The sequence below is a fragment of the Dermacentor silvarum genome, chromosome 3 (assembly GCF_013339745.2).
Source record: "Dermacentor silvarum isolate Dsil-2018 chromosome 3, BIME_Dsil_1.4, whole genome shotgun sequence".
In the NCBI taxonomy this organism is placed as follows: Eukaryota; Metazoa; Arthropoda; class Arachnida; order Ixodida; family Ixodidae; genus Dermacentor; species Dermacentor silvarum.
Genome location: NC_051156.1, coordinates 167189903 through 167207808, shown reverse-complemented (window position 1 = coordinate 167207808; position 17906 = coordinate 167189903). Strand labels below are relative to the sequence as shown.

General features: G+C 47.7%; 1 protein-coding gene across 1 annotated transcript; it reads right to left on the bottom strand.

Annotated features, from left to right (window-relative positions):
• Nucleotides 1–1104: 1104 nt before the first annotated feature.
• Nucleotides 1105–15838, bottom strand: LOC125944402 (sodium-dependent low-affinity dicarboxylate transporter 1-like). Its single transcript, XM_049664838.1, has 5 exons — nucleotides 15545–15838; nucleotides 11890–12265; nucleotides 4979–5012; nucleotides 2726–2842; nucleotides 1105–1219 (listed from the first exon to the last, which is right to left on the bottom strand). The coding sequence occupies exons 1-5, from the start codon at nucleotides 15824–15826 to the stop codon at nucleotides 1105–1107; spliced, it is 924 nt and encodes a 307-aa protein (XP_049520795.1). The 5' UTR covers nucleotides 15827–15838.
• Nucleotides 15839–17906: the final 2068 nt, after the last annotated feature.

The window sequence follows — 17906 nt, the reverse complement described above, 5'->3', positions numbered from 1 at the left end:
CTGCCCGATCGGCAGTGCAGCGCTACAGGTGTGTCCCTTCGCACGCGCCGCCACGGGAAGCGCTTCTCACCAACACCACCGTTTCACACGCGCCTCTCGTGGTCATCGAGCCTCTCTTCATGTCGGTCTACTTACGCCGCAGCACACTGCTTACTTAATCAGCTCATGTTACTACAATTCATATTGCTACCAAAGCCACTCACCTTACTTCGTATGACATTGCTGTGTTGCTATCGCATTCATTGCTTCGCCCTTAGGGCGAAACTGTGACATTTTTTTTGTTATAGCGAACTTGACGGTCCTGTTGTGCTTCACAGCTGAGTACTCACTGCATTTTGTTGTGTTCTACTTTCTTTATTTCGTCTCTCGACCCCTCCCTTTTGGTATTTCTTCCCCCCCATCATGGACCGCGGCAGGTCTCGAACCGTGACGTGACACAGTTTTCCTATTCTTACATTTATTACTTTTCAATGTTTCTTTAAACGCCTATTTCATGCATCATTACGTTATAATCTTCACCCCATCCCCTTCATTCTTTATTTTAGCAACAGTGAGTAGTTCCCCTCTTCCTACACATAATGGCAGACAGCACGTACGTCATCTCTCCGAGTTGTTCGAGCTTGCTGCGGCAAACTTACCTTGGCTTGCGGTGAGTCCTCGGCACCGTCGTCATCGCTGCGAAGTTGAACGCACGAGACGCAGCGCCACCTCAATAGAGTATCAATAACGCCTTTAGATACACGCGTGTTATGTCGCCTGACAAAGTGGTGGTTGCTGCTCTGCTGGGTGCCGGTGGTTAGGGGCTGTAGCATTTGCAGAATACAGGTGGGGAGGTTGAGACCTCCCCTGCTACAAACTCGTGTCTCGTGGGTCTATATTGACAATGGCCGCATCAGTGATAACTTAGAGGCAGAGCCACTGGAATTTCACGATTCTGTGAGGTTAATAGGAGCCCTAACTGACTCCTCCACCCGCTATCACACACGATCAATAGTTGAAAACAACCCCTCCCGAATAGTGACTATGAGGGGAGGGGAAGTGTGTCGCGAAATCCACAGCGCCACAAAAGACGTTACTAAACCTCTACCGCGAGTGTCCACTTACCTACATCCGGAGGAAAGTGTAGAAGACGAACAGCCAGCCAAGACCCAGATTGACCAGTCCGAAGGCTGCATTCACGGCCACCCACTTGGTCTGGCTGATCCCGTAGTTGTACTGGCTGCATCGAGAAGCCACGCCGCGCGCCAATTAAATGAACGGATGAGCAGCACCAGTCTCTTTTCCGATTGCGAGCCGTATACACATGACTTAACTGTCGTCCTAAGGGGAAGCGACTGTTTAATAGACTTATTTCACCACATTCAGGCGCATGCGCCGCGGCCCTGTCGGCGCCCATGATGGCAGTATTCCTCGCCCTGTTAGGGTGGCTAGCCACCCTATACCACTGTACTTGGGTTCCAAGTAACATTGGGGTGAATGCCGAGGACAATGCCATTGTGGAGTTTTTGTGGCGGTGTGCCGTTGGGCAGTTAGAGGGGTGCGTCTGCTAAACCTGATTCGTATTGTGCAATCTTTTTATTACGGCGAAAGCCTTATATGTCTCATTAGTCAGTCGACCTTGAACGAAAACGCGTCGACGACACGAAAGGTACAAAAAGGCTACGAACCCTCGACCTTTGGTGGTAATTAAGGCGAAGTTAATTAAGGCACCGCTAATGAAGATAGAGTTAATTAAGACACTCGAACCCACGACCTTCGGCGGGAGTCGAACCTTCGACCTTTGGAATTAAGAGGGATGACTAAGTGAAGAACGCTAAGGGAATTAAGGGAGCGATTTAGGAGGATGAGTAAGCAAATTAAGAGGGATAAGCGAAGTAAACTAAGCGAATTAAGGGGGATGTGTACGTTATGTGCCCGTCTTTAATGCATCGGCACTTGGGCTTTCACCTTCAAGTCATCTTAGAGATAACATACCAGACCCTGTGATTTTTTCTTGCCTCCCTGCCTGCTGTTTTCGAAGAGTAACGGGTTTCTCATGGTATACAAACGCAACAGGCTTCTTACACAGTTGTACAACTACCGGCATGGTTGGCGGCACTTGGAGCGCATGTGAAATTCGAGAGAATTGTGAATTTGAGAATTTGTGAATTTTGTGAGATAAGAACGATTAACTTACGAACAAACGATGTTTTCGATGTTGAAGGCTGTGTGACACGAAGCTCTGTTTTTGAAAGAGTGTCCGGAGGTTTGAATAGAGAGAAATTCACACGCGCTCAAACGAACTTCCTTGTATGAAATCGTCATGACACTAAGTTATCTTCATTTCTGCAGTTCTTTCCGGATTTCCTTGATTTGTACAATTCCTTGTTTTGCGGCCTTGCAACAGCTTCGGTCAGCAGTTCAACGTTTTGACCCTATATGGCGTGCGAAACTGCGCAAACTTCTAAAGAAGGGAAGGCGGTACAATTATATTTGCCTGTTTGGCAAGCTCTGACCACTTCGCAGTTTCGTTACTTTATCTGCAGATTAAAAAATGTATTTACGTAGTTTACCCTTTTTTTCCGAATAGTTGGCGACGTTTGTACACGTTATTCTAAAAATGCCGAATTTTTAACGTAAAATTTCTCTTGCACGACGACAAGGCACACGGTGACATTGAAAGACTCCATCTGCTGACATAGACAAGCGAGACGCGCAGGCATCATACAGTTGATATTATACGCACTCCAACAGTAGGGCCTCGAGGATGAAGCAAGGTCGGTTCGCCAGCAGAACGGCCGTTCCGCTGACCGCGGCGTAGCTCAGGGCCAGCATGAACGCCTTGCGGAGGATGGCGCAGTGCCTATAAGGGAGCAAAACCGTGCGATCGAATTGGCGACGTTCACAGCACTGAGTTCGCGACTCACGCGCGGGAACTGCGGCTTCACAATCGGCGCTACGTGCGATTGCGTTTAAAGAATTAATCAATTAATTTATTATATTTTTGCTGCAAGTCATTCCCCAATATGTTGCATTCTTTTTTATTATTCAAAGAAGATCATGACCATTATTGAGGGGTGTAATTATTTAATGGGTGTAAACTGCTTCGCTTTCAATAACAAGTAACAAACGTTGATCCATAGAAGACGGTTTTTTAATGACCAATCTTATTAGTATTGTTTTAGTATATCGTTCATTTCTCTATACTTTTCGCGCACCTACAGGTCATCTGTGGTCACAGAATTAGGGCACAAGATAACTCAGCAGTACATGGTTCGGATGGCCATTTTTGTGCAATAGGTGCAGGATAAGCTTGTGTTCTCATTAGCAGCGCAATATTGCAGACATGCACACAAATAAAGGAACGAAATAGACGGGACGAGCTAGCGCCGGACATCAACTGAGTTTATTAAGCTTTGGCAAATGTGCGCGTAGACGCTAACATTGTGCACGAGCGAGGGCGAAAACGCCCATACTGACCAATATTTAGTATGGGAGATATCGATGTCCTTACAATTCAATACCAAGAAACGACTATACAATTGCACGAGTGCTAAGCTTTCAGTCAAGTCTATATACTAGGATGTCCTAGATAATCCTAGATAACGTCAGCCAAGCTGTTAAAAAAAAAAGGTTAAAAAGAACACAGTGCAAGATAGAATTTTAAGACTTACAATGTACGGTCGTCAGACCTCTGACGACTAAACGACGAAGGTCTTTTAATTGGAGTTTGCACCATGTTTTTAAATATTTCTTTTTCGTTGAAACAACTAGGCTTGAATTAGCTGGGACACATGGTATGCTACAACTCTTTATGACAGCGCCACTGACGGAGCGCTCACACATTTTTTTTTTTTTTTTGTTCTGCTAACTGCTACCTGCCCCTGAAAATGGTGCGCGGTGCTCTCGTAACCTTTCATTAAGACGCCGCCCAGTGAGACATCTCCCACTGGAAAATGATGTCTTGTATGTATTACACAACCCCTCGTCTGCAAGCCGCAGTGTGTTGCATGGCTCCACATGCAGGCGCTGTTGATCTTGCATCCATTGACCACGAAGCAAACGCGTGCCAACTTTTCGGGTATAGCAGAGAAAACAACGGGCACTCCACACTTCGTCGCCACATTTTTTTTTTTTTTTTAGGTGAACAGAGAAGTCGTGAATTGATTTTACTGTTGGACGATACGCAACCACTAAGCTATTGAATTGCCCGATTTGGAAGAATATGTTAGAGCGATACTCATCAAATGAACCTTGGCCGATGCCGCTAACAACGCCAGAAAGCCCGAGCGATCGTCTCTACTTAATTTTAATTAGAATGTTAACAACGTTTTCCTGTTTCTCAACATCGACAATGCGCTATCATTAATAGACTGATGGTATTTGACGTCCAAAGCAGCACAATATGAAAGACGCCGTAGTACGGCAGGCTTAACTATGTTTAAGGGAATGCTGACATTTTTTTTTCATGGAAAACTAGAACTGAGCGTTTCAGAAGCATAAGAAATCACGTGAAATCACATGACATGCGTGCGTGCGTGCGTGCGTGTGTGTGTGTGTGTGTGTGTGTGTGTGTGTGTGTGTGTGTGTGTGTGTGTGTGTGTGTGTGTGTGTGTGTGTGTGTGTGTGTGTGTGTGCGTGTGTGTGTGTGTGTGTATGTGTGTGTGTGCGTGCGTGTGTGCGTGCGCGCGCGCGCAGCCGACAAAGCCCATGTGCCACGAAAACCAAAAAGCGATTGAAAAAGAAAGGATCAATTGATCAATGCGAGAAAAAAATACAGAAGTATTGAAGGCATTCACGCTGGTTAGTTACGCAACCATCCGGGAGGGTCGCGGCAAATGTGCTTTGTACACTGGTCAGCGAACTGCACATCGCTTGCGCTTTCGTTGCGAGAGGCACAAGTTTGTATACTTATACGCTAAATTATACGATATATGAGTATACCGATATAATGAGTGATATAAACTGGCGGGACAAAAGGCGTTGCGCAAATGCTTACGTCTGCTCTTCGTGCAGCACGTGATCGTAGTCGGCTGGAAAGAGAATGCAAGAATTTCAGCCCGCTCAGTGACGTACGTATATGAGTGCCACCGAGAAGTAAACTTAGTTATCAAGATGGGGCTGTAAACTTTTGTTTTGCTGAAGTTTCCAAATTTCGCTCGTGCTTAATTAGTGAATTGAATTGACTTTTATTTCGCATTCTCACTCGTGGAAGGCTGAGGAAAGCAAATTGACGAGCCCGTCAACCCCTACAGTGCGTGGCGTTATAGTCGGCAGACAGTAAAAAAATCATACCTGAATGTTAGATAAACCGGGACATGAGAACAACACATAAGTATTAAAATGACATAGCGAAGTATGTAGCGAAAAGAAGAAGGTATATCAGTATCGAATAGATCAGCAATGAAAGAAAGAAAATCTCACATTAAAGTGCTAATAGAACAAAAGATAACTTGCACTGCGTTTCCATGCACGACAACCACATTGCGCTCAAGAATATCAGATTGAGATGAAAAAGCGTGAGAAAATTAAGCTTCTTCGAGACTTGTTTGCTCCGAAGACTTTTGCGGTCGGGTATACGATATACGATACTCGATGTGCAGGTTTTGCGCGTGTTCATGCGTTCCCCGTGTAAGTTCTCAATGACTTATACATAAAATACTTCTCACTAAGGAACTCTACAAAGCGTCTGCTCTTCAACACCGACGAACACGTGGTTGTTATTTGGTCGAGTCGTAGGTTATGAGAGACGTAATAAAGGGCTCCAGATTAATTTCGAACACCAGAGGTTATTTCACGTGCAACTAAATCTAAGTGCACGGGCATTTTTCACATTTTGGTTTTCGTTGTATAAACAGTCAGCTTCGGTTAAACTGACCTCGGTTGATTCGACCTTTTTGCTTAATTCGACCGCACTGGAAAGTCGCAGCGAGACACCATGCATTGCTATGGAATGAAATCTTGTTTAGTTCGAACGCCCGAAGCTTGCAATTCGAAAATTGAGTTGACCCACGTTCAAAATCGACCTGGTCCACTCCCACAATTGATCTGGCCCACCCCAAAACTTGGGTGGCCCAGCCTCAAAATTGACTTTGCCCAATTCGAGCCCATGACCAAATGATCACGTCATGTGACACAGTCACGTGACCAAGTAATTAGAACCTTAAGTTGCAACGTCACATGGCCAAGTTATGACGTCATGTGACAACGACACGCCCACAATGCTTTCGGTTAATTCAAACTCCCCTCGCTACCCCCTCATGCGCGCAGACATTACTTAAAGGTCGATTACACAAGAAAATCCAGCATACGGCGTTACTGGTTCCCTAGGCAACGGGCAGTAACCTGTCCAGCACTAATGACGACGACTTGCGCTGTGCCCTGGAGATGTCTGCTTTTTACCAACGCCGACTACAGTTTTGACCTTTGTGGGACAAGGGTCAATTGCCGATGACGACATGTATATTTATAATGTAATACTGTATTCAGTACATCCTGCCACCGTTTGTTAATTCGTTCTTTCGGATAATTCGTCCAAACATCGCACTCTCGCAGGAGTCGAAATAACGGGAGTTGACTGTACGATGTTTTTTAAAGAATATACAGAATAAAAATTAAAATAAAAAGGGCAGATATCAGTAAATTGCCCTGATAAAATGGCTCAAGGTCCTTGGCTAAGTTTGGCTAAGCCATCGTCACGTAACTACTTTTCGCTTAAATTGCAGCGTTTTGGATAGTGGCAAGAATATTCTGCAGAAACCATCGACGACCATTGTCAATATAGGCGAATATCCTCACGCTTCCAGAAAGCTAATCGTTCTAATGAATGAACGATGCGTTTAAATGCATACACTTGTTGTGAAATTACTAAATTATGTGGTTTTACGTGCCAAAACAACGATCTGATTATTATATGAGGCACGCCGTAGTGGGGGACTCCGGAAATATGGACCACCTCGGTTTCCTTAACGTGCACCTAAATCTAAGTACACGGGTGTTTTCGCATTTCGCCCCCATCGAAATGAGGCCTCCGTGGCCGGGATTCGATCCCGCGACCTCGTGCTCGTCAGCCCAACACCATAGCCACTGAACAACCATGGCGGGTTACATTTGTTGTATAGTCAGGATATTTAAGCAGCAATATTTCATCGCGGAATTCTGTAGAGAACAGGGCACACGTATTCAAATCCTGATGCTGGATTATTACTGACGGCGACCGGTCAACGAAAAATAGCGCATAATTACGAAAGTACGGGAGGAACGCTATGTGAATTCAGCTCCAGAGCCGTTAATCAGAACATCTGTAGCGGTTGTATACGTATTATAGGCGAGACAGCACGTTGTTATAGCTCGGCTACGAACGTGCGCCGCAACTCAGTTGCGCGAGATCTCGCGCCGTTTGCATCGGCACCTTTGTATCGGCGGTAAACCTGCGACTACCACGAAAACGGGCGAAAGAGGTGAGGTCCAGAAACCCGACGTCTACGACGTTTTTCATGGCTCCCGCAATCGCTTCCCCTGCAGCAAAAACATAGCCTTCGAGATCTGCGTCTGTTTATTCTGAGGGCGCTACCACTGTGGGGATTTGAATATCAAAGAAAGCTGATCACTTAAAAAAAATTAGGGGCAGCTTCACACTAAGTGGTGCGAAGACTGGGCAAACAGCGAAGCTGGTGGCCGTTCCCCAGCTTTAACTTTGCTTTCCTTTGCTTAACTTGGTTTGGTTTGGCTGGTTCTTAACCAAACTTAGCCGACCCCGAGTATCGTCCCGGGTCGGCGCGCAGTCTTCTAAAACATAGAGTTTCACACTATAAAAAAGTGAGAAACTCTATGTTCTAAAAGCCACTTTATAGTTCGACGTCAGTTGACGCGCGAGCGCGCTCAGTACGGATACGCCACGCCAGCGAAAACGCAACAGTATCCGGCGTTCGTCGGCGTGCCCCGGTCTGCAGCCGGCGTCGAGATGCGACATGCTGCATTTCGCGCCGGCCTCGTCACCCAGAATGAACCGCATCCGCGTCTCGTCGAGAAAGATGGGCAAGATGGCCCTTAAATTACAAAATGCCATGTTACTCACTCGCTGCAGGGCCGACTGCCCGTGGTGCGGCGGCATATACCAACACTATCACGCATTACATGGGATTGTGAATCACATCCGTTTGTTAAAACGTGCCACACAATGTAGCAATGGGAGGCACAGCTAAACAGCTCGGACCTGTCGGGACAACCGTCCTTCATAAATCAATTCAAGCGGGCGGCCGAGGCCAGTGGGGCGTTAGACTAAAGGGGCTCCCACCATTCCACTAAAATCCTTTTGGTCAATTAAAGTTTTATTGCGATAACAATTATATGGACACTCAAACAGGATTTCTGCCGTCGGCGTCGTCGTCGTCATGAGGTTCCGTATGACGTCAACGGCGATGAAATCGTCGCCGCGCGCCGGACGCTGAACACCATGGTGGCTCAACTCCGCCGCATGGGCCTACCTTCTGGTACCAGTACGGACCTGCTGCATCCAGCCCGCAATCCCAGCCAAGTGTTCAAGGTGGTCCTCGGCTACCTTGCGGACACTATGCTGGCTGACCGGCTGTAGGGACACCCTGCCCGAGACGAGGACGACTGCCCTCTCCCTTCCACCCTTCTCCCACTATTTCCTTCTTTCTCCCCCCCATTCCCCTCCCCTCAGATGCTGAGCCGTGCTCCCTATAAGGGCTGCAGAAATATGCATCTTTTCCCACCCCGAACCTCTACTACTACTACTACGCCGGACGCTGTATGTGCGTGTGAAATGGCGCGAGGGGCACGCGCTTTCACGGGGAGCGAACGCATGGCGGAGAACAAACGCGCGTTCTGCTCCCGTGCTCCCTGAAGGGTTGCAGAATTAAGCGTATCTTTCCTCCTTTACAATCACCATATATAGAGAGCAAATACGACTTCTTCCGTCGTGCGAAAGGCCGTGGGGGGACTGGAGGGAGAGAGGGGCGACGACGTTTAGCTGCGGCACCAAATGCTTAATTATATAAAAACGTTGCGAAGCGAGAAAGTGGTAAAGACTTCCGACGCTGCTCGACGAGTGTTCCGTTCTGATCTCGTCGAAAACCTCCGAGCCACCCCCAGAGGCACCGCCAACAGTCACCAACGCCGCGCGCGTTCGGTGCGAACACGGGCAGAATGCCGACGGCGTCGCCAATAGTTCTGCGCGTTGCTGGTGTTGGCTGCATGTCCAAGTTTATACAGCTTATAAAACTACTTTCCTTACTCCGTATAGCTATCTACTAATTTGCTATCGCAATTGATGCTTCGCCTTTCGGGTGAAACTGCGACATTTTTTGTCTCTGTCTCTCTAGGAATTAGTAGCACAGCGGTTCGGAAGCGGGACCAACACAAAGAAAAGTATTCTCTAGCAGACGAAACACTGATCACAATAATATCTTTGTATTGTCCACATGTTGCTCTTAGCGAGGTCTTAGTCAAGATTAGGTAAAAACATACACGCTTAAGACTGAATGCCATAGGCTTTCTGCCTGAGCTTTACCATAGTTTAACACCTGAGGAAAAAGTTGAAAGAAAAACAGAGTGATACCTAGAACCGGTGAGTGTGTTGCTAAATGTGAGTTAACGGCAACGTTGCGCTGTAAAAATCGGCTCCAAATGAACTATGCGACGAGAATTCGCGACTTACGCGTTCATGAGTTGGCCAGTTAATTGTCTCACAACGGCACCAGTTGTGATTTTAGAAGCAGGTGAAGTCGACCCAGGACGACCTGTGCACACCCACGGCCACTGGATAAAAAAAAATACACCATCTTCCCGAAGCAGCCATGGGGTCGACTCAAGTTCCCATTAGTTTTCAGATCCTCCTGTCGCCACTGCCGTTTCGTGGCAGCGGCTCGAGCCCTCTTCTCCGCGGCGCTGTCCACGGCGCTGACACTGGCGTTGACGCTGGCGCTGTCTGTGGCACTCATCGCGGCGTTGCGGGAGGAGAATGAGAGTACGAAGTGAATGATGATGAGTGGGCGAAACACCGGGGGATCATTCGGGCAAAACGCCGGAAGCGTTCTCCGGAAGCCGGAAGCTGGCTTCCGGAACCGGAAGTGGAACCGGAAGCGGAACCGGAAGCAGAAGCCGGCTTCCGGTTCCGGCTTCCGGAAGCCGGAGCTTGGCGTACATATACTATACATATACATACAAGGAGAGGAGGGGGAGGAGGATGCGCATGCGCAGTGCGGGTGTGGACGCCGCACGGCGGATGGAGGGATGGACATAACCCCGACCATAAGCTGCTTCGCATCTAAAAGGTGCCTTTTTTATCCATTCGGCCGTGGTACACCATTCTAGAATACCAAACATGCCACTCTTACCGGGAGAGGATTGGTAAGCGAGAGAAAACGGAAAACAGGTGGCGACACCATCTTGAAGTTCCCACACATGTCACCGCGGAGTCACGCATTTTGGACAGCGTCTCTTCGGGCTTAGTTAATTTTGTGGCGCTTAAGAACTACACTGTTTCCTAAAAGAGTCAAAGATTGAACGTATGCAATTTTTCGAGGGCTCTTATCAAGCCGCAACAGCCCCAATACAAGAGAATACTTTGAAATCCATGACGCCACCCTCGCGTACCAGCGCTGAGGTTTCCTTGGAAAATTCAGAAAATTCAACTATGGTCTTCAATTTCCATTTTACTAATCAACATATTGCAGAAAACTTACCGGAAAAATCAGGGAAGTTTGCACTCGGTCGCGCAAAGCTTAAGCACAGCGAAGGTTACTGGCTACTACTGCTAGGTATGAACTTGGTTACTGCTAGGCCTTGGTTTTATGCGTTTTTAACTACGCATTTTAACTTAACTACGCATGTAGGAAGGTATTCTCGAGCGATCATTTTTGGAGGTACCTTCCCTTTCGCGTGACTAGCGCTGGACGCGTGGGCGCCTACGAGCTACAGCGCTCCTGGCATGCCACAAACGCAGGCAGGCTAACCAAGGTTGGCACAGTGCCAAGAACGCTGCTGCTTTGCCGACGCCGAACGCGTTGGTGGCTAGCCGCTCGATATCAATCGCCCAGCTTCACTGTGGCTTGAACTTTGCGCGGCCTAGTGAAGCTTTCGCCTTTTTTTTTCTTCTGGCTCAGCGCGCCGCGGAGAGAAGAGAGGCAAAGGTCGGGAAGGCAGGAAGTTGGCGAGGAGGAGACCGCGTGCGCATGCAGGCGGTATCCTCCTCCTCCGGGTTGCCATGGCTACCACGGCTACGTACCACAAATTACGGCTGGCTTAAACAGCTTCGCTGCTAAAATGTCGCAGTTTCACTCGAAAGGCGAAGCATCAATTGCGATAGCAAATTAGTAGAGAGCTTAGTGATAGTAGTTTTATTAGTGATAGTAGTTTTATCAGCTGTATAAACTTGGACATGCAGCAACACCAACAACGCGCAGAACTGTTGTCGACGCCGTCGGCGTTTTGCCCGCGTTCGCACCGAACGCGCACGGCGTTGGTGACTGTCGCCGGTGCCTCTGGGGGCGGCTCGGAGGTTTTTGACGAGATCAGAACGGGACATAAGCATCGGAAGTCTTCCTTCTCGCCTCGCAACGTTTTTATATAAATACGCATTTGGTGCCGCAGCCAAACGTCGCCTCCCCTCCTTCCCTGCCGTCCGCCCACGGCCTTTCGCGCGACGGAAGTCTCGTTTGCTCTCTGCCGTGCGTTCGCTCCCCTTGAAAGCGCCCGTCCCTCGCGCACATACAACATACGACGCGCGGCGACGATTTCATCGCCATTGGACTCTATACGGAACCTCACGGCGACGACGACGGCAGAAATCTGCTTGGAGTGTCCATATAATTGCTATAGCAATGAAAGTGTTACACCAACGGTGGCAGATAAGGTGCGCTGTATAGAGGGTGCGCCGGTCATTACCGTAGGGCGCGATGTCCTGCCCGTCGAGTGCCGCGCGGGCCTCCTGTTCGGCTCCGCCGGCAACTGCGGCCGCGGCCTGCTGCTGTTTGAGCCGGGCCTCCTCGTTGGCCTTGTTGAGCTTGACGACGCGCACGCGCACCTTGCTGGCGTACACCTCGGCTACCAGGGTGTCCACGAGCGAGATCATGATGGCCGTCACCGCGGCGTCGGTCACGAACATGGCGAACAGGAACACGAGCCACATGTACACCAGCAGGAGCCATCGCACGCTGGTGCCCACCGCGAGCAGCAGGTACAGCGCCATGCGCCGGTTCAGCTTGGACGTCTGCAGCAGGATGGAGATGAACAGGCCCGACAGCGCTCGGATGATGTCGTCCTGCAAGGCACAGCAGCGCGGAGCTTTGTCACGTGGCTGTCAACTATTCAACGAGGTGCAATATGTTCGGGGAAAACGGAAATGTGTGGAGTCGGCATGCAGTCCGCCAAAGGAACTAAAGCTGGAGGCCATTGACAGGCAAGAAAGCACACGTGCAAGACTGTCGATGCGTCACGACCATGGCGTGGGAGACAGGTCTCGCAACGTGATCCAGTCGAGTATTGGGAAACGTTTCAAGGGGCGTTGAACGACAGCTGATAAGCAGGTCCTGAGGTGTGAGGCGGGGAAGTTCATCCTGAAATTAGCCAGCCACCGGCTTCACAAGAGATGGTGTCCTTCGTGGTACAAGCGCCTGTTACGCGCTGCGGTGTAGTTTGCGAAAGACAAGCAAGAAAGAAGCGACAAGAAAGAAGAGGCGAAGACACATGCAATCACGTGAAGCCCAATGGTCGGATGTGCAGCGTGCAGTGAAGAGGGCAGTGCAGTCCACTGAAGCAATTGACAATGCTAACTAGAGCTCACTAGAAGCAGCTCTTGATGCTCTTGCTGGGCCTCCGTCACTGGGCCTCTGTGATTGGTGTTGTTGCGTATGTTTGATAGGAAGGACGAAAGTTTCGCTTGCACTCAAGAGCTTTCGAAATGTGGGGGTTTCCATAGGAACTGCACCATGTAGAGTCCGTCTCCGTCAAACGTGCAGGCGACTGTATAACTGCGCTGTCTTGAATAATCATTTTTGGTACCATTTATTGCACGTGCATACGGTCATGATCAAGGCGGCTTCAACCAGTCGCAAGTACACAGCCAAAAGCGAGGAAATAAGTGCGTTTCGAGCAACAGTCTAATGATTCAAGCGTAACCTCTTTTTATTCAATTTAGATGGATAGTGGTGGTCGAATATTCGAAGTTTCAATACGAATAGAATATTGCACACTAACTATTCGTATTCGTATTCGAAAATGAACTATTCGGTATCCTCGAATATCGAAACTAAGCAAACCTTTCACAACTGACTCTCAAGGTATTGTTAATGTTCTACGTTTGCTAAGCAAAGCACTGCATATTATTAGAAGTGAAACAACGACAAAAGTTTTCGAAGGAATGCATAAACAAAAGGGCTAATGCAAGTTTTTATGTTTTTGAGTTTTTTATGTAAGTTTTGTTTTCGGTTTCTTGGCGGAAGCCATCATGGCGACCTGCGGATTAGCTTTGACCACTAGACCACTTAGACTGACAGTACGCGAATGTTTCTGCATCACCCCCAGCATGCAGGTTCTGCTGCTGTCAATCAAACCCGTGGACTCATGACCAGCAGAAAAAAAAAGAAAAAAAACGTTTTAACTACTCATCCCCCTTGGCGGTTGAATCGCAGGTTTTACAATACATCCGAAGGACGCGCAAAATCACGTGTGCTTTCTATAAGCTGGCGGGCATATTATATAAATGTACATCTTTTGTAGATGACATGGTGCTATTTGCATTAAATACTATAGCAGCAGGCGCGCTGACCTGTAAGTTTGGTTACTTTTCGCTATGTCTGATGGTATCATCGACGTTATCAAAATTTACAAGGTCAATATGCTTCTCAATAATTTCGGTTGCAGTTATGTTCTACGTGCTGCGACATGTGAAACCGAGAGCCGCAGTTGCAGTAGTTCTCTCCTGTAAATGTCACTCTTGTTGATGCCAATTTATGCATCCAGGAAAGTATAACAATGAAACTCGGGCGGATATAACCATAATTTAGGTAAGTTAGCAATGGTTGCTCGAAAATTGCGATAACACGCTCATTTTGGAGGTAACACGCTCACATTGGAGCATGAACTGCTACTCTCTAAACTAAGCAGCTGTGGCTTCAGAGGCCCGTATTACTCATTTTTTAAAAATTATTTAACAGGAAGGCAGCAATGTGTCCGTGTCGCGGAATCGTATAGTTCTTTGTTGTGTGTCAAATCAGGTGTGCCGCAACGGTCTGTTTTGGGACTGCTCTTGTTCAATATTTATGTGAATGATCTTGCTTGCTTACCACTAAAATAAAAAATTTATTTATATGCTGATGACACTGCTTTAGTTATATCTAACAAATGTGTAAATGAAGCCGCTCGAGTACTACAGTCTGATGTGTCTAAACTACTAGATTGGTTCATTGACAACAAAATGTTCATTAATAAATCGAAGACAAATATGATATGTTTTCACAGCCCATATAAAGTAGTTCCTCATGTTTTCCCTGTTTATCTTCATGCCAGTAATTGCGACGCATGCCCATGTGCTCCGGTAACTATGGTAAAAAACGCTAAATACCTTGGTCTACACTACGACGACACGCTGTCATGGAGAGTACACATAGAAGAGCTCGCAAGACGTCTACGAGTTGTGTGTGCTCATTTGTATGCCCTAAAATCTTTGTGTGATGCAAATGTCCGTAAAATGGTTTACAAATCTCTAGGTGAATCAACCATAAGGTACGGAATAACAATCTACGGCTTTGCTTCTTCTAGTAGACTAAAGATAATTAACCATATCCTAAAAAAATTGCCTATAGCCTCTCTTATGGCACAGTTAGTCAGGGGGACGATGTCTCGTTGAGCATGTGCCAGTCAGACATGCTCTTTGTCGAACAACAAGTTCTGTTTGACATCATGTGTAAGAATTGTTTTTCACCTATATTCAAAAACTTGAACGGGAAATCTCGCTGCTTACGTCACTTAGAAAAATATATTGTTCCTCGTGTGTACACAAACTATGGCAAGAGGACCCGTGCTTTCTACGTGCCGGCTAATTTTAACAATCTGAATGATAATGAGACCACAGGGTCGTTTAAAGAAATAAAAGCATTCTTAAGGTCATGGGCGATACATAAAGCCCAAAACTGGTAAAATTTCCTGCAGGATTTGTAAGCACGCTACAATCACGGTTCACATGCAGAAGAAGGCATCATACAATGTACTTTTTTTTTTGTACCTTTCAGAACCTGTTTGAGCGTACTGTTTTAACCTCTGATGTCACTGTTTTCTCTTTATTTATTCTTCTACCTTGTAGGCATAAATGGTATATGTTTTCCCCCTATCTTTTTCAACATTATTTTTGTGCTTTGTAATCCGTTTAGTATACACGTATTAGTACTACCTGCCGACTGCCCAGCCTGCACACAAGCAATGTTGCTTATGCGGGCTGGATCTGTAACTAGGATGTAAATGGATGTAATAAATATTATTATTATTATTTGATATAGGTATAACTATACCTATACTTTGTTAAAGAGTGCACGAATCCGCTCACGTTCATGTATCTCATGGCGACGTCCTTGGCCGGGATTAGGTTGGAGAGCGGGAACACCACCAGGGGCACGAACGAGGCCACGTGATAGGGGATGGGCTCGAGCGTCCAGAGCACCACGATGCCGCCGACTGCGAGGCCGCACTGCAGCAGCCGGTCCTTGGCGACGAAGACGCCGATGAGCATGGCGACGAACACGAGGTAGCCGACGATGATCTTGTACTTGCGCAGCGCGTCCGAGATGAGCATCGAGCGGCTCGTGCTGGACGCGTGCGAGGCCTCCATGGCGGATCACGAGCTGGGCTGCACGCATCGACATGTCCGAGTATGGGCGTCTTGCGCTGGAGTTTGAGGTATAGTAGCGGCGCCTGGTGGCGGCGAGAGAACTTATATCTGGGTAGTACCAGCTTGGGTAGTATTAAGCCCTGGCTGTGGCGAAGCACGTTTCTAGCCCAAGTTTTACGTCGATTCGCACTTTTTTCGGCCCTGTTGCGAGTGCGAAAAGGCTCGTCACTTCTCAGAGACCACGCCGACCACGCTGCGAGCTGGCCGCAGCCTATAGTTTAACGAAAACGGACTCTACGTGTGCCGTGGGACGAAATGCTGGAAGCAGAAGACATCGGCGACACCGATCCGGAGAGAACTCGCTCAGCCGCGAAAAAGCGTCACCGTCGGTAATGCTGCGTCGTGAGCTGCCACGAGCAAGAATGCCTGAATCCCAACACCAGATTCTACCGTTTTCTTTGAAGGCCTCACGAAGCGGAGCGTCGGGCGCTCTGGATAACTTCATTACCCCACTATGAGCAGGACAGGTTTGAGAGTTAAATGTGCTCATCCTTGACCTCAAGCCAGCACGTTGAGGCAGCGCAGCAAGGCAGTATTGATTACAGCACATCGATGTTGAAGCGCTGTCATTAAAAGCTACATCAAGCAAGCAGCGCACGAGCTCGCGCTGCAGCGCGATTCTCACGTTACTGCGAGCTCATATGCAGTGCATCAGTTATTTATCAGTTGCTAAAGGGACAGATGGCCGTTACTACAGCGCAGGCATGACTACTTGTTTAGCGGCATGCAGTCAACAAATATTGCAGGAGGCCCGCCGTTTCGCGGCATGCTGAAGGAGCGCTACCGTCGCGGCGCGTACGATCGTGCGCTCGAGCAGTTCCGTACACATGATGTCTGCTTATCGCTGCTGTGAATTCATTTATAGCAAGCATTTCCTCGCGTTTGTGCGCCTGAATCTAGCAGCGTGCAAACCTTACCTGAAGTTCAACTTCGTACGTGACTTGCTTCACTTGCGATTGACACCGCGCTAAAACTTCGCCGCTTATTTCTTGAACGGCGTACACGTATTCGGTGTTGCATAATTTCTTGCCTTTACGCAGCGTGCCACCCCTGAAAAAAATCTTCGGCGCCCGATATTCGCTGCAAGCCGTGGTACAACACAACCGAAAGTGGCGGGTCCATATTCTAAACGTGCTGTCCGAAGCAGACGACCGAGCTTGGTACTAACCAGTTTCGTAATTAGGGCGCTTTTTAGCACCATTTTTGCAGCGCCCCCTGGGCAACGCAGGAGCCCCATAGGGCCTGCCGCCGTATACTGTGTATACCGCGAGCAGCCGGCGTGCTTCGCAGGTGGCCGAGTCAATTTCAATTTCAATTTAGATTTCAATTTCCTTTTCTTAAATATGAAGTATACATTTCAAAGAAGACCCAGATAAAGATGGAGGTCTCATAGTCAAAAGACTAAATGCGAGACCCTCCTGTTAATACGTGCATCAAATAAAAATAACTATACAATGATCAGCATCAGGTTATTATAACATCATACAATGTACACCATGCAACTTTCAGCGAATACAATACAACAGTGCAAGCAAACATAATTACGAAATATGCACTATCTAGTTTACGAATACAGTACAGGTATACAACAAACACAACGTTGCAAGCAGATAGAATTCTGAAAAAAAAAATCTATCTATTCCACAACTATAAACGCAAATTACTTTTAATTTAACCAACGGGACCCTATTTTGTACCTGCAGGCAATTAACTCACCAATATATACTTGTAAATTGAGAACAAAGTTTCTCAACCTAAGGTTTGTTACTATTGCTGAAAGCTGGGAAAGTTGGTTACTGGCACTGCGAAACGTGGTTACAGCGCTATAAGGAAGAGCATGGCCTCCGAGATCACGCGTGCGCCTCGGCTAGCAATCTCGGAGGCCACGTGAAGACGCATCAGGAAACTGAAATGCCAAGTACAGGCGACTGCACACTCCGCGCGAATTGGTTACAGCCACTATGAGGCATGGTTACACCGCTGTAACCATGTTTCATAATGCTACTAACCAACTCGCACG

Coding starts and splice junctions, on each gene's coding strand:
- LOC125944402 (XM_049664838.1), bottom strand. CDS start 15,826: ATGGAGGCCTCGCACGCGTCCAGCACGAGCCGCTCGATGCTCATCTCG. Junction 12,266..15,544: donor TCGCCATGAGATACATGAAC/GTGAGCGGATTC, acceptor TGTGCCTTGCAG/GACGACATCATCCGAGCGCT. Junction 5,013..11,889: donor GCAGGACATCGCGCCCTACG/GTAATGACCGGC, acceptor TTCTCTTTCCAG/CCGACTACGATCACGTGCTG.